Here is a 14,193-nt window from a genome sequence, read left to right as displayed (position 1 = left end):
CCCCCACTTTTTCCTACCTGGGCTCCTATTCTGGCCATGGTGACCTTTGCAGAGGACCTCAGCTGTAGTGATCCTGTGGCCCAGAGCTTCAAGTCCTCAAAAAGCAGCTCTCTGAACCCATCCCAGGTTGCCAGTGATGATGTACCTAATAAGTGCAAGGAGCATTCGCTGGCTGTCAGCAGCTTTCTCTTTGCATTGGTTTGGGGCTTTGGAGCCCACCTTCCCTCCAGGTATCTGCAGGGGTGGGGCCGGGGGTGGGGGATTCAGAGAGCTGAGATGGACTGGCACATGGGAGTTAAAACCCAGGTGACATGACTGTCGGGGAGGGTGGAATGTGTGAGTGTGTCACAAACAGAATGGAATTGTTGTAACTATCTGACACTTTTGCCTGTACATCCATCTGAACAGGCTCTGGCCCCTCTTTGATACCTTCATGAGGGGATCTATCAGTTGCCTCTGCAACTACCTGGAGCCACTGCCTTCAGCCTTGGTGTTTGATCTACATGTATGCCCTGAAAATGGGACATTGGTCCCCTTCACTGGCCATTACCTGGGCAGCCGCATCAGAGGAATTCCGGGCACCTTCAACCCTTCTCCCCAGGTGTGAAGACAATGGGGCAGTAGCTGGGCTTGGGGCTCAAGGAGATATCCTGGGGGAGTCTATGTTCTGGCGCCAGCTGGGGCTCCCCCCTGCTTCTGTTCTTCGATATGTTTTCACAATCACAAGAATATGTGAAGTGTTCTGCAGGTGCAGCTCTAAGACAATACCCCTAGACCTTTGCTTTCACCTAGATTACTGCCTAGATTGGCACTGCCCCAGTAAGCCCTGCTCCTGTCCTGCAGACTGAACGGCTCTTATATGTGGTGGACCTGCTGCTGTCAGAGGGACACCCAGTGCTGCTGGCTGGAGAGGCGGCAACAGGGAAGTCAACCTTTGTGGAGATGCTGGTGGAGCCACATCACCCTTACACGTACAGCCCCATCCACTCTGCCTTTAGTCCCACCCACCTGCGCCTGCTGCTGAGTCAAGGGGTCCAGGGCCAAGCACAAGCTGCCCCATCACCTGGGCCGCACCTGGATTCTAAAGGCTCCCTCCTCTTCCTGCTGGAAGATCTGCACCTGGCCACTTCTAGTAAGTAGCTGGGCGGAGGAAGAAAGGAGTCATGGTGATCTCTTGAGACTGTAAAATCCCTAACGATATTTACTGACTCTCAGACACTTACAGACCAAACCTCAGCATCCCATTCTTAATATTTTCTCATTGAAAATGTGCTCCCTGAACAATCACACCCCTCTCATGGCCTCATCTGCCATCTCTATGCTTTGACTGCTAAATCTTTATCCCTGGCCAGGCTTTTCTTCTAAGTGCTAGACCTGTTTACACAGCTACTTACTGTATATCTCTATCTTGTCCCACTGGCACTTCAGACTCAACACTGAACTCATCATCTGACCCTGAAAACCTGTTCCTGTCCTTTAGTAACGAGTACAACCATCCATCCAGTCACTTAAGTCAGAAATCTTGTTGACATCTCCTGCCATCTTACTGAAGTCCAGTCACCATGTCTCTCAATTTTGCATTCTAAATATCTCTCAAATCTGTCCACTTATTTCCATTCCATCTTCCCTGGTTCAGTCAGTCACTACCTGGAACTTTGGTGAATGCTCTTGAAAGATTCCTTGCGATGAGGCTTTCTTCTCTGACACTCTGTACTCTAACTGGAGTCAACTATGTACAGGCATTCAGTAAGTCAGGCTTCCTCTAGCCTCTGGGATTGCTGTCTTCTCTGTCTTCCCTCCTCTATGTATCTGGATAAGTCCTTATTCTTTACACATAAGCTTAGGCAACATCTTTTCCAGGAAATCTGAGCCTGCAGGCTAGGTTAGATATTCATCGCATGCTCTGTACAAAAATCTGTGACAACCATGGTTTTATGATTGTGTGTTTACTTGTCGATCCTTTCCACTACACTCTGAGCTTCATGAGAAGAGAGATTTGTCTTATTCATTCTGATAGACCCAAGAGGAAGTAAGTACTCACTAAGAGTTTATAGAAGCAAAGATTACAAAGGAAAGGGGAAATTGAGATAAAAGTCTGGGATACTAAAATTTAAAGTTTCTAAAGTGATAATGACAGGTGTGAATGTGGCCATGAGATATGCCCATGGGAATGGGCAGAAGTAAAGTATAGGGCAAAGTATTAGCTGGATTGTCCAGTTAGACACTGAAGTCTTTTATGAAATGTAGAAAACTTGAATCAGGTTGTAGACACACTTAATAATAATAGGTACAATTTATTGAGGACTGTGTGTTACAAACTTTATATCATCTTTAGTGCTCATAAAATCCTATTAGGATGGAAATTTGTTATGATCATTTTAAAGATGAAGAAACTGAAAGATTTTTATAACTTGCCCAAGATACTCTAGCCAGTAAAATGTCAGAACCAAGATTAAAATTAAGTCTGTTTAGCACCAAGACCTGTAATTTTCTGCAACTATCTTATTTGGCCCTTTCAGTAAATTTGCACAAATAATCAGATTGTCAGTTGTAAATAGAAGGGGTAAATTCAGATCTGAATAGCAGCTGAGAAGAGATTTCAGCAGGAAGGCTGAAAACATTGCAAGCGATGTTGTGGAGTGAAGTATATTACAGCTGGCATTGTAAAAGCTGTCCTAGGGTGGGGGCGCCTGGGTGGCTCAGTCGGTTGGGTGTCCGACTTCGGCTTGGGTCCTGGTCTCATGGTTCATGAGTTCCAGCCCCACCTCGGGCTCTTGCACTGTCAGTGCAGAACCTGCCTAGGATTCTCTCTCTGCCTCTCTCTCTCTTTCTCTCTCAAAATCAATAAATAAACTTTAAAAAGATATTTAAAAAGAGATGTCCTACGGTAATAGCCAACAAAACATCTAGTATAAAAAAAAAATTAATAGACATACAACAAAACAAAAAACTGTGACCCATTGTCTAGAGAAAAGTCAATAAAAACTGACCTTGAAATGGTCTAGAAGTAGAACTTAGCAAATATTTTATAGCAGCTATTATAAAAGTACTCAGATTCTTAAAGGAAAATATGATCTTAATGAGTGAACGCATAAGTAATCTCAGCAAAGAAATAGAAACTACCAAAAATAACTAAATGGAAATGGAAAGAACTGGAAAACACAATAACTGAAATGAAAAAGTCACTGCATGGTTTAACAGCAGATTGGCAATAGCAAAAGTGATTGAATCCTGAAGAACAGAAAAATACTGAATATGAATACAGCTTCAGTATAACACACATGTAACTGGGGTTCCCAAAGGAAAGGAGAGTGAGATTAGGGCAGAAAAAAACCTATGAGGAAATAATGAACAAAATTTTCCCAAATTTCTTGGAAAATACTGACTTTCAGAAAGGGAAAGCTCAGTTATCCCCAATTAAAATAATAAAGAGAAAACCACACCTAGGCACATCATAGTCAAACAGCTGAAAATCAAAGAAAGAGACACTTGAAAGTGGTCAGAGAAAAGATAAAACACATTATGTACAGATGAATGATATTAAGAATGATGGTTAACTTCCCATCAGAAACAACAGAACCCAGAGGATGGTGAAATATCATCTTTAAAGTACTAAAAGGGGAGAGAATTACCTTAGAATTCTCTGTCCAGTATAGATACTCTTCATAAATGAGGATAAAATAAAAGTATTTCAGATGCATGAAAGCTGAGAAGATTTACTGTCGCTAGAACTGCACTATAAGAAATGCTAAAAGATGTTCTTCAGGCAGAAGGGAAATAGAATTGTATGGAAACTCAGATCTATGGAAAAGAAGGAAGAGCACCAGAAATGGTAAATGTGTGGGTGCATATAAGTAACCTTCTTTTTCATCTCTTAGTTTCCTTAAAAGATAGTTGATAGTCGGGGCACCTGAGTGGCTCAGTCGGTTGGGTGTCCAACTTTGGCTCAGGTCGTGATCTCACGGTCCGTGAGTTCAAGCCCCGTGTCCGGCTCTGTTCTGTGCTGACAGCTCAGAGCCTGGAGCCTGTTTCAGCTCTGTGTCTCCCTCTCTACCCCTCCCCTGCTTGCGCTCTGTCTCTGTCTCTCTCAAAAATAAATAAACATTTTAAAAAATGTAAAAAGACAGTTGATAGTTTAAAAATAAAAGTAATAACATTTTTGGCAGAAGTAGAAAATAACCTGGAACGGTAGCAAAAGGATAGGGTGGGAGCAGTGAGTAAAAATTATACTATTGTAAGGTTCTTGCATTCGTGAAATGTGAACTAGGAATTGGGGAAGGTCAGGCATGAGGTGTGAAGTGGCACAATATTACTTCTAAGTATTGATACGTTAAGGAGGCATATTGTTACCCTAGAAAAATCACTCAATAACAATAGCAAAGAGCATAATTTAAAATATATAATATTTTAAATATAAAAATATTTAAGTATGTAAAAGGAAGCAGTAAATGAGCAATAGAGGAATTAAAAAAAAGAGAGACGATTAGAAGACAAATGACAATATGATGGACTTTAAACCGACTGTATGAATAATTACATTAAATGTAAAGTCCTAAGCACTCCAAAAAGTCCTTCAAGACAAAGGGTATTACCAGAGATAGAGAACTGGATATCTCAGTGTTAAAATATTTAATTAATAAAAAAGACATAAAAGTCCTAAATGTGTATGCACCTGAAACCGCTTCAAAATATACAAAGAAAAAGAGGGGCGCCTGGGTGGCTCAGTCGGTTAAGTGTCCAACTTCAGCTCAGGTCACGATCTCACAGCTTGTGGGTTCAAGCTCCGCATTGGGCTCTGCAGTTAAGCGTCCAACTTTGGCTCAAGTCATGATCTCACAGTTTGTGGGTTCAAGCCCCACGTCAGGCTCTGTGCTGACAGCTCAGAGCCTGGAGCCTGCTTCTGATTATACTATTGTATAGTATAGAGGTATCTCCCTCTCTCTCTACCCTTACCCTGCTCGTTCTCTGTCTTTTTCTCTCAAAAATAAATAAATTAAAAAAATTATAATAAAATAATAAATAAATACAAAAATATACAAAGAAAAAGAATGGATAGAAATGAGGGACAAAGAGCAAGTCCAAAATCACTACAGGAGATTTAATACTCCTCTCAATACTTAATAGAACAGGAGAGAGGAAATAAGGATATAGATCTAAATAGCCCTATCAACTATATTTACATTTACAGAACCTCATACCCACCATCTGCAAAATACACTTTCTTTTCAAGTGTATATGGAGCATTCTCCAAGATAAATGATAATGCTGGGCTATAAAATAAGTCTCAACAAATGTCAAAGGATTAAAATTTGTAGAATATTTTCTCTGACTACAATAATAAAACTCAATAACAATAATACACCTAGAAAATTCCCAAATTCTTTGCAATTAAACAACACACTTCTAAATTTTTTTTTTCAACGTTTTTTTTTTTATTTATTTTTGAGACAGAGAGAGACAGAGCATGAACGGGGGAGGGGCAGAGAGAGAGGGAGACACAGAATCGGAAACAGGCTCCAGGCTCCGAGCCATCAGCCCGGAGCCTGACGCGGGGCTCGAACTCACAGACCGCGAGATCGTGACCTGGCTGAAGTCGGACGCTTAACCGACTGCGCCACCCAGGCGCCCCTAAACAACACACTTCTAAATAATTCATGCATCAAAGAAATCACAAAGGAAATTAGAAAATATTTTGAACTGAATAATAAAACAAAACATATCAAAATCTGTGGGATGTAGTTTAAGCAGAGCATTGTGATCAAATGGACTATATCCCCAGAATGTAAAGTTGAGTCAGCATTCAAAAATCAGTATAATTTATGACATTAACAGAATAAATGAGAAAACATGTAAGATCATCTTAGTAGATAAAGAGAATGCATTTGATAAAATTCAACACTATTCATGGTAGCTCTTAGCAGACTAGGAATAGAAGGGAACTTTCACAGTTTGATGAAGGACATCTATTAAAACCTACAGCTAATTACATACTTAATGGTGAAATATTGAACACTTTATAAGATCAGTCACAAGGCAATAACATCCACTTTCACTGCTTCTATTCAATATTGCACCAGAGGCCCATCAGTGGGTCTCTGGTGCACATCAGTGCACCACAGCAGTGCAATAAGAAAAAGAAATAAAAAGATTTTAAAATTGGAAAAGACAAACTAATACTCTCTCTACTGTCATATAACATGGTTTTCTTTCTTTTTTTTATTTTTTAAATGTTTGTTTGTTTTTTGAGAGAGAGAGCAAGCCAGGGAGGGGCAGAGAGAGAGGGAGAGAGAGAATCCCAAGCAGGCTCTGCGATCTCAAGACAGAGCCCGATGTGGGGCTCAAACTCATGAACTGTGAGATCATGACCTGAGCTGAAATCAAGAGTTGGACACAACCGACTGAACCACCCAGGTGCCCCAACATGATTTTCTACAGAGTATCCTAAGTAATCTACACCATCACCACCAACAACAAAACAACCCTACAAAACTGCTAGAATAAATAAGTGAATTTAATTTAGCAGGGTCATAGGATACAAAGTAAATCTATTGAAATCATAAGTATTTCTATATCCTAGTAACAATTGGCAATCAAAAATTTTAAATATAGCTTAAAATATCATCTGAAAGCTTAAAATATTTAGGAATAAACTTAGATATAAACACTGAAAATCACTAAATATTGCTGAGGTAAAGGAGACAAATAAATGAAGAGATATACCATGTTCATGGGTCAGAGGAGTTAATATCATTACGGAGCTCATTCTCCTCCCCCAGTTGATCTATAGATTCAGTGGAATGCCAATCTAAATCTTCTAAATCTGAGCAGGCTTTTTTTTTTTTTTTTTTTTTTTTGTATAAAATGACAGGATTGATAGGCTTATTCTGAGACTTATATGGAAACAAAAAAGACCTAGAAGAGACAAAACAACTTTGAAAAAGAAGAATAGGGGCACCTGGGTGGCTCAGTCGGTTAAGCATCCAACTTCAGCTCAAGTCATGGTCTCAGTGTTTGTGGGTTCGAGCCCCACATCGGGCTGTGTACTGACAGCTTGGAGCCTGGAGCCTGCTTCGGATTCTGTGTCTCCTTCTCTCTCTGCCCCTCCCCAACTTGTGCTCTGTCTCTGTTTCTCAAAATAAATAAATGTAAGAAAGGAAGGAAGGAAGGAAGGAAGGAAGGAAGGAAGGAAGGAAGGAAAGAATAAAGTGGAAAGGCTTACACTATTTATTTCAACGCTTACTACAGGGCTATAGTAATCAAGAGAGTGGGGTATTCATATAAGGACATGGGTACAGACAGACTAATGGGAGAAAGCAGAGAATCTTATATAATCATATATAGTCAATTGGTTTTCAACGAATGTGCCAAAATAATTCAATGGGGAAGTTGGAACAACTACATATCTGTTTGGTGAAAAAAAAGAAACCCTGAATCCTACCCCATGACATACACAAAAATTAATTATAAATCAGTTAAAGACCTAAATGTAAAAGCTAAAATTATACATATATAAAACTTTACATATATACATATATATGTATTTTATATGTATATATGTATATTATATATGTATATTTATATATATACATATATAAAACTTTACAAAAAAATGTTAGAGAAAAATCTGTATGACCTTGGTTAGAAGCAATGATTTCTTAGGACACAAATATTGGATTTTGTGAAAATTAAAAACCTATGCCCTTCAAAAGACACTGTTAAGAAAATGAAAAAGTAAGCCATAGACAAAAATACAATACACATATCTGACAAAGGACTTATACCCAGAATACATAAAAAAGCTCTTACAACTCAATAAGAAAACAAACTCCATTTTTAAAAATGGATAAAAGATACTTCACAAAAGAAAGATTAGTGAGTGGTCAACAGCACCTGTGGCAGCATTATTCTGCACAGTCAAAACCTAGAAACAACCTAAATGTCCATCAGCATGTCAGTGGGTCTACAAGTTGTGGTATTTTTATAATGGACTACTCCTCCAATAAAACAGAATAAACTGACACACGTGAAACATGGATGAATATCAGAATCATGCTGAGTGAAAGAAGCCAGACATGCTAAACTACATACAATACGATTCCCCTTACATGAAGTTCTAGAACAAGCAAAGCTAAGCAATAGTGATACAAATCAGATCATATAGAAGTTCCTGGGACAATGTGGCAGGGTACTGACTGCAAAGGGTCATGAGGGAACTTTCTGAGGTGATGAAAATGTTCCAAATATCATTGGAGTAGCGGTTACATAGGTGTGCACATTTGTTAGAACTCATGAGCTACACATTTAAAATGTGTACATTTTATTTTACATAAGTCATAGTTTAACACTGACTTCACAGAAGTGTGTGTGTGAGAACTCCTCTCTCTTGACTGTGATGACTGCACTTTCCCCCTATTGTGTCAGATCAGGCTTCCATCCATCCCAGCTTCCAAACTTCCTGTTGTTAACAAATAATTGGTCACAGAAATAGGATTTTCAGGGAGAAGGAAGAAGAAATCACTCGCTTTTAGGGAGGGTGTGGGGGAGACAGAACAATATACTCAGACGTGACAAAGTCCCAGCACATCCGGTGTACAAAATTCCTTTAGAACCCTGTGTGTGCCCGAAGTAAACCCAGGGAAGCAGGAATAGGAAGAACAGGTGACACCATCATGTGCGCACCTGCATGTCCTCACTGTCAGTCTTCATGTCCCACAGACCCAGAGAAGACCTGCCAGCCAGTGTTGGAGACTTTGCGCCAGGCCATAGATGGCACGGTGTATGCCCACAGCACCTTGGAATTGCAGATGCTGCAGCCTCTAGTCAACTTCCTAGCTACTGCCACAGTACCAGGCTTTTGTGAGCTCCCACTGTGCCCACGTCTCTTTAGACTCTTCACGGTGCTGGCCCTGGGTAGCATGACCCAGGCCATCCTTCTGAGCAGGCATACACCTAGCATCCAGGCCTGGCTTGAGCGCTTCCCCTCTGTGGAACGGGAGGGGGTTCTAGCGAAAGCCCTGGTCCGGGCCTCAGTGGAGGCCTGGGAGGCTGTGGGAAACTGCTTTATGCCTTCCCCGCTCCACCCACATTACCGCTTTTCCCTGCACTCTGTGAGCCAACTACTGGGCAGCTTGCAGCTGCTGCCAACCAGGATGGGCTCCCGGGGTTTTCTGGATGTTCCCAACCATCAGGAGCACTTGCACCGGGTGTCAGGCTTACGTGGCACCCGCCTGACAGTCATGATGGCCACACGTAACATGGTGCGTCTTTGGTTGCATGAGGCACAGAGGACATTTTGTGATCAGCTGGATAGCCCTAGAGAACGCTCCTACTGTGCCAACCTGCTCCTAGAAGTAGCTCAGAGTGTCTTCTGCTGTGAGCCAGCACCCCAGCATGGGGGCAAGGGCTATGAGGAGGAGGAAGAAAATGAGGAGGAGAGGGTGCCTGAAGTGGAATCTGAAGGGGAGTTGGCCCAGTGGGAGGACTTAAGCAACAGTGGCAGTGAGACAGAGGAGGAGGACGACCCTTATGGCCTTCAGGTCACCACAGGCTCACCCTCCAATGATTCAGGTCTAGCACCTTCCACAGCACCAGTAAAGAAGGAAAGCACAGAAATTATAAGTCAGGATGCAAGCCAGGATGAAGGCACAAAAACCTGCAGCTGCAAACTTCAGTTAAACAGAAACAAGAGTTGGTGGCAGAAAACCGCCCAGATGGACCTGGTTTCTCCTCTGTTGCTACCAGTGCTACTACTCTGCCCCTGGGAAAAGCCCTCTGACCTGGTCTTCAGTCAGGAGCTGACACTAGGGTCCAACTCTGAGAGCCCCAGCCTGTACCTGGAACGGCAGTGGGAGAGCCTGGAGGAGCAGCTGTCCACCACAGCCTCTCAGCTGAAGTTGAACGCCTCCCTTGCCTCTTGCCACGCCATGGCCATGCACGTGGCCCGTCTGGTCCGGGTGCTGGCCAGGCCTCGGCAGCACGGCATACTGCTCTCAGGGGCTTTGGGTACTGGGCGCCGTACTGCCATCACTCTGGCAGCTAGCATTTATCAGGCCCGCCTCTTCCATCTGCCATCTGGCTCAGAGGAGGCCATTCTCCAGTGTCTACGGGATGCTAGCTGGCATGCTGGCATGTTAGGCCAGCCAGTGGCCCTGCTGGTGCCCAAGGGTGTGGATCTTACTACCCTTCATCGTCTGCTGGCCCTGGCAACCTCGGGCAGTTTCCCTGACCAGTATACAGAGGCAGATCTGGAAAGTATTGAAGAACATCTCCCCAAGGAGAACCTTAGTGTCAAGCAGAACATCAAGAAGGAAGTGCTGTTGCACAGGTGAGGCCAAGAACCCCATACTAGGAACTGCTTTGCTCTTGCTCTGTCCTGGCCAAAAGGCCAAAAAGAAATCTAAGAGCTGCTGTGAGAGCTCAGATCAGGGATAAGGGGTCAGGTTTGGGGTTGGGACCTCGATGGGCAAACAGGGATAAAGGGGAGGACAGTATCTGAGCTCCTGGCCCACAGGTTCTACCAGCAAGTGTGCAACCACCTGCACATGTTCATCCTGATTGGAGATGACCAGGCCCACAAACAGCTGCCCTCGACCCTTTACCTGAGGCTTCTTCAACTGGCCATTGCTAGCATTGACCGCTATGAACCCTGGGACCAAGACTCCCTGATCAGTGTGGTCCGGCACTACCTGGAGGGTGCTCAGAATCCATCCATTGATGATGGTGAGCCCTTTTTACTGTTCTCACTACACATCCCAACCAAGTTTTAATGAGGATTCAGGTCAGTCTCTCTCTCTCCCTAGAACCTAGTGACCCCCTTCACCTTTTCTGCCCCTTTTCCTAAGTCAGAAGAGGGTCCCTTTTCTTTCCCATTCCCCCACAAGTTCACAAGCCCAGGCTAAAGTCATGCCCATTTCAGACTCCTTGAAGTGCCCAGACCTCCAGGCGTCAATTCCCAGTGTGGCCAAAGCCATGGCTCTCATCCACCTTTCGGCTGCCAGCTACCATGGACACCTATGCCCTGAGTTGCCACTAGTCACCCCCAAGACATTCCTAGACTTTCTGGACACCTTCGTGCTGCTGCAGCAACAGATGACTCTGCAGATTAAGAAGAAGGCCCAACGGTAAGTGGCCCCATTTCCTGCACTGTACCTCCTGCTTCCTTGGGTCCACTAATTGGTATATTGTTTCTCCAGGATCCAGAATGCCCTGGAAAATCTGAGAATGCTTATGGAGAAGCACAACGCCCACACCAACTTTGTCTTTAACTTGGAACAGTTTCTGAAAAGTTCCCGCAAGGTAAAGGGGGAGAAGATTGTGAGGTATGCACAGTAGGGTCAAAGCAGGAGACCAAAGGGGGATTTTGGAGGGACCACCCAAACCGAACCTAAGGGTTTTTTTTTTTTTTAAGTTTATTTTTATTTATTTTGAGAGAGAGATAGAGAGAAAGCAGGGGAGGGGAAGAGGGCAAAGGAGACAGAATCCCAACAGTGCAGAGCCCAGTCGCGGGGCTCGAACTCATGAGCTGTGAGATCATGACCTGAGCTAAAATCAAGAGCCAGACACTTCATACCTACTGAGCCAGGCACCTCTGAACCTCAGTTCTTATCTCTTAAGAGTACTCCTTTCCTCAGGGGAATCTCTTTAGTCTCTGCTATCACCTCCTTTAGAGCTTAGGCTCAAGGTTGCCCATGGCACAGCTGACATCAGGCCGATTCTTCTAAACACATGAAACCCCAGTGTCGTCTTCTGGTTTCCTCAGTATGTACCTTGACTATGGGAAGTTCAGTGTACTCCCCAAAATCTCCATGGATTCCCAACGGAAACAGGGCAGAGATTATACTCTCATGATCACCTCTACTCTTATCTCTTCTTCTCCTGGATTCTCTATCATGACTCGTTAGCACACCTCTTATAGCCATCCTGTTCTCCCATATAGCTTTGTCTCTGTACCTCTTCCCTCCACAAAAGCACTGACTATACAAGGCTCTTGTGTCCACCGAGTAAATGTGGATGGGCGATGGCAGTGGGTCAATTTAGATTTTAAACCAGACCAGAGACTGGAATGGTACACTAGACCTCAATGTCCTGAATTTCTTTAGTCACCCTCCACAGGGCATTTCCCAGTAACCAGCTCTTCTCTTCTCCTCCCTCTCCCCGTGCCCATTCACAATGCTATTCAACCACTCCACTTTTCCTTTAGAACTCTCCCAATACAATTCTCATGTAACAAGAGATATTTTTCTCATCCAAACTTAAATCTCATTTTGTTCTTAATAAGAGAGAATTCCAAAATAGCTTTTCTTTTTATTCCTGCTACACAAGGCTTTGGTGAAGGTTCAGGGATAACTGCAGAGAAGTGAACTAGTGGTCAACTCACTAGTTCAAATGGGTTGGACAAAAGGACAAATACTTCCCCTCAACTGGGATTTCGGGCCATACAGCTCCCAGTGGCCAGTCTGTCTCTTTTGATGGGTGCCTCAGGGATATCACCCAGTGCTGTGCAACTCTAGGGGCATGGCTTCCATTGTGTCTACATGCATGGTTGTCAACGTGTTCTCTGTAAATGATGTTGGAGTTCTCACGGTACTGATACCCTCCTACCATCCACCACCAAGGGTCACTAGCTTAGATAAAACTTCAGGGCTCATTAAGGTGAAAACAAAACAAAACAAAACAAAAAAGTTCACAGAGGGACAGGAATGCCCATTCAAGTGTTTTCCAAATTCCAGTGTCTTGTGTTGGGTCCTGCCATTTCCCAAAGTGATTAATACCAGGAATTGTTGATCTGATTTAAAGGTGCTACTATTCTTTGAGTCAGTTATATCAGAGCACAACATAAGAAACCCAAAAATCTGAATAAGAGATGTTCATAGTGGATGCGCCTGGCTGATTCAGTTAGAAAAGCATGTGACTCTTGATCTCAGGGGTTTTGAGTTCGAGCCCCGCACTGGGTGTAGAGATTACTTAAAAATAAAACCTTAGAGAGAGAGAGGGAGAGAGAGGTTCATAGTGTCAGAGGCATTCAATGTCAGATCCTTTGCCCATTCACTCAACAGCTGTAATAGTGTGTACTTCTTTCAGTGTTCCCCACACCAGGAAATGGCATCACCATCCATTCAGTCACTTAAGCCAAATCCCAGGAGTCATTGTGGAGCCCTCCATCTCCCTTTTCTCTCATATTCCACTGGTTCATTTATTCATTATTGTACTCTACAACAATTAAGGGAACTCCACTTTTTTTCTATCCAGCCACTCATTGATATTTATGTCTGTGTCTACATCGATGTCTACATCTAGATAGATAGGTCACTAGAATCCTTGCCAAAACTTTCTGAGGTGGCTATCCTTTTTCCCATTTTATAGATGAGAAAAGTAAGACCCAGAGAGGTTAGGATGAGGATTAAATGACATCTTACTTGGAAAGCATTTAAAAGTGCTGGCACAGGGGCGCCTGGGTGGCTCAGTCAGTTAAGCGGCTGACTTCAGCTCAGGTCGTGATCTCGTGGTTCATGGATTCAGGCCCCGCGTCGGGCTCTGTGCTGACAGCTCTGAGCCTGGAGCCCGCTTTGGATTCTGTGTCTCCCTCTCTCTCTTCCCCTCCCCCATCACGCTCTGTCTTTCTCTATCTCTCAAAAATGAATAAATGTTAAAAAAAATTTTTTTAAGTGCTGGCACATAGTAAGAGTTCAATAAATGATAGCTCCTCCTAATTAAGAAAGATAAGGCACTGTCATTGCCTTCATGGTGCCTAGTTTACTGGAACATATAGACTCAGCTAGGCAATTACTGTTACTGTGATAACAGTGTGTTATCACAAAGTCCAGGGAGCTCTGAAGTATCAAGACTTTCTAGAGAAAGCAAAGTGCCACAGTGAGTAGCACAGAGCCATGTGTAGAACACGGCAAGCACTAAAAATCATTCCTTAAATATGTAAAGAAATGAATGAAGTGCACCAAAGTTGATGCCTGGAGGTTAGCTAGGATTTGGCGTAAAAGGGAGTGGGGGTGGGTGGGAAGACTGTCACAGGCTGAAGCAAAAGCATGGGCAAAGGCCCAGAAGCAGGAGAATGTGTGTCACGTTGGAGGAGCTGAAAGTCAGGAATGGCTGGGAGAGTGGGGTGCTGGGGCAAGGACAGACACAAGGTTAGAAAGCGGAGTTGAGGTCTCCTGGGCACAGAGTCCTCGTAAACCAACT

At 43.4% G+C, this 14,193-nt stretch overlaps 1 protein-coding gene across 2 annotated transcripts in view; it reads left to right on the top strand.

The window, feature by feature from the left end:
• The window catches only part of DNHD1 (dynein heavy chain domain 1), an 82,234-nt gene that overhangs the window by 54,664 nt on the left and 13,377 nt on the right, over positions 1-14,193 (top strand). For both annotated transcript variants that reach the window (XM_049650997.1, XM_049650987.1), the window contains 7 exons: positions 53-230; positions 409-601; positions 844-1,132; positions 8,716-10,324; positions 10,511-10,719; positions 10,916-11,120; positions 11,193-11,295. In XM_049650997.1, coding sequence (XP_049506954.1) covers positions 53-230; positions 409-601; positions 844-1,132; positions 8,716-10,324; positions 10,511-10,719; positions 10,916-11,120; positions 11,193-11,295 — 2,786 coding nt within the window. The remainder of the gene's footprint in view (positions 1-52; positions 231-408; positions 602-843; positions 1,133-8,715; positions 10,325-10,510; positions 10,720-10,915; positions 11,121-11,192; positions 11,296-14,193) is intronic.

Source organism: Panthera uncia, chromosome D1 (genome assembly GCF_023721935.1).
Source record: "Panthera uncia isolate 11264 chromosome D1, Puncia_PCG_1.0, whole genome shotgun sequence".
Classification (NCBI taxonomy): Eukaryota; Metazoa; Chordata; class Mammalia; order Carnivora; family Felidae; genus Panthera; species Panthera uncia.
This window is presented reverse-complemented; position numbering and strand designations above follow the sequence as displayed.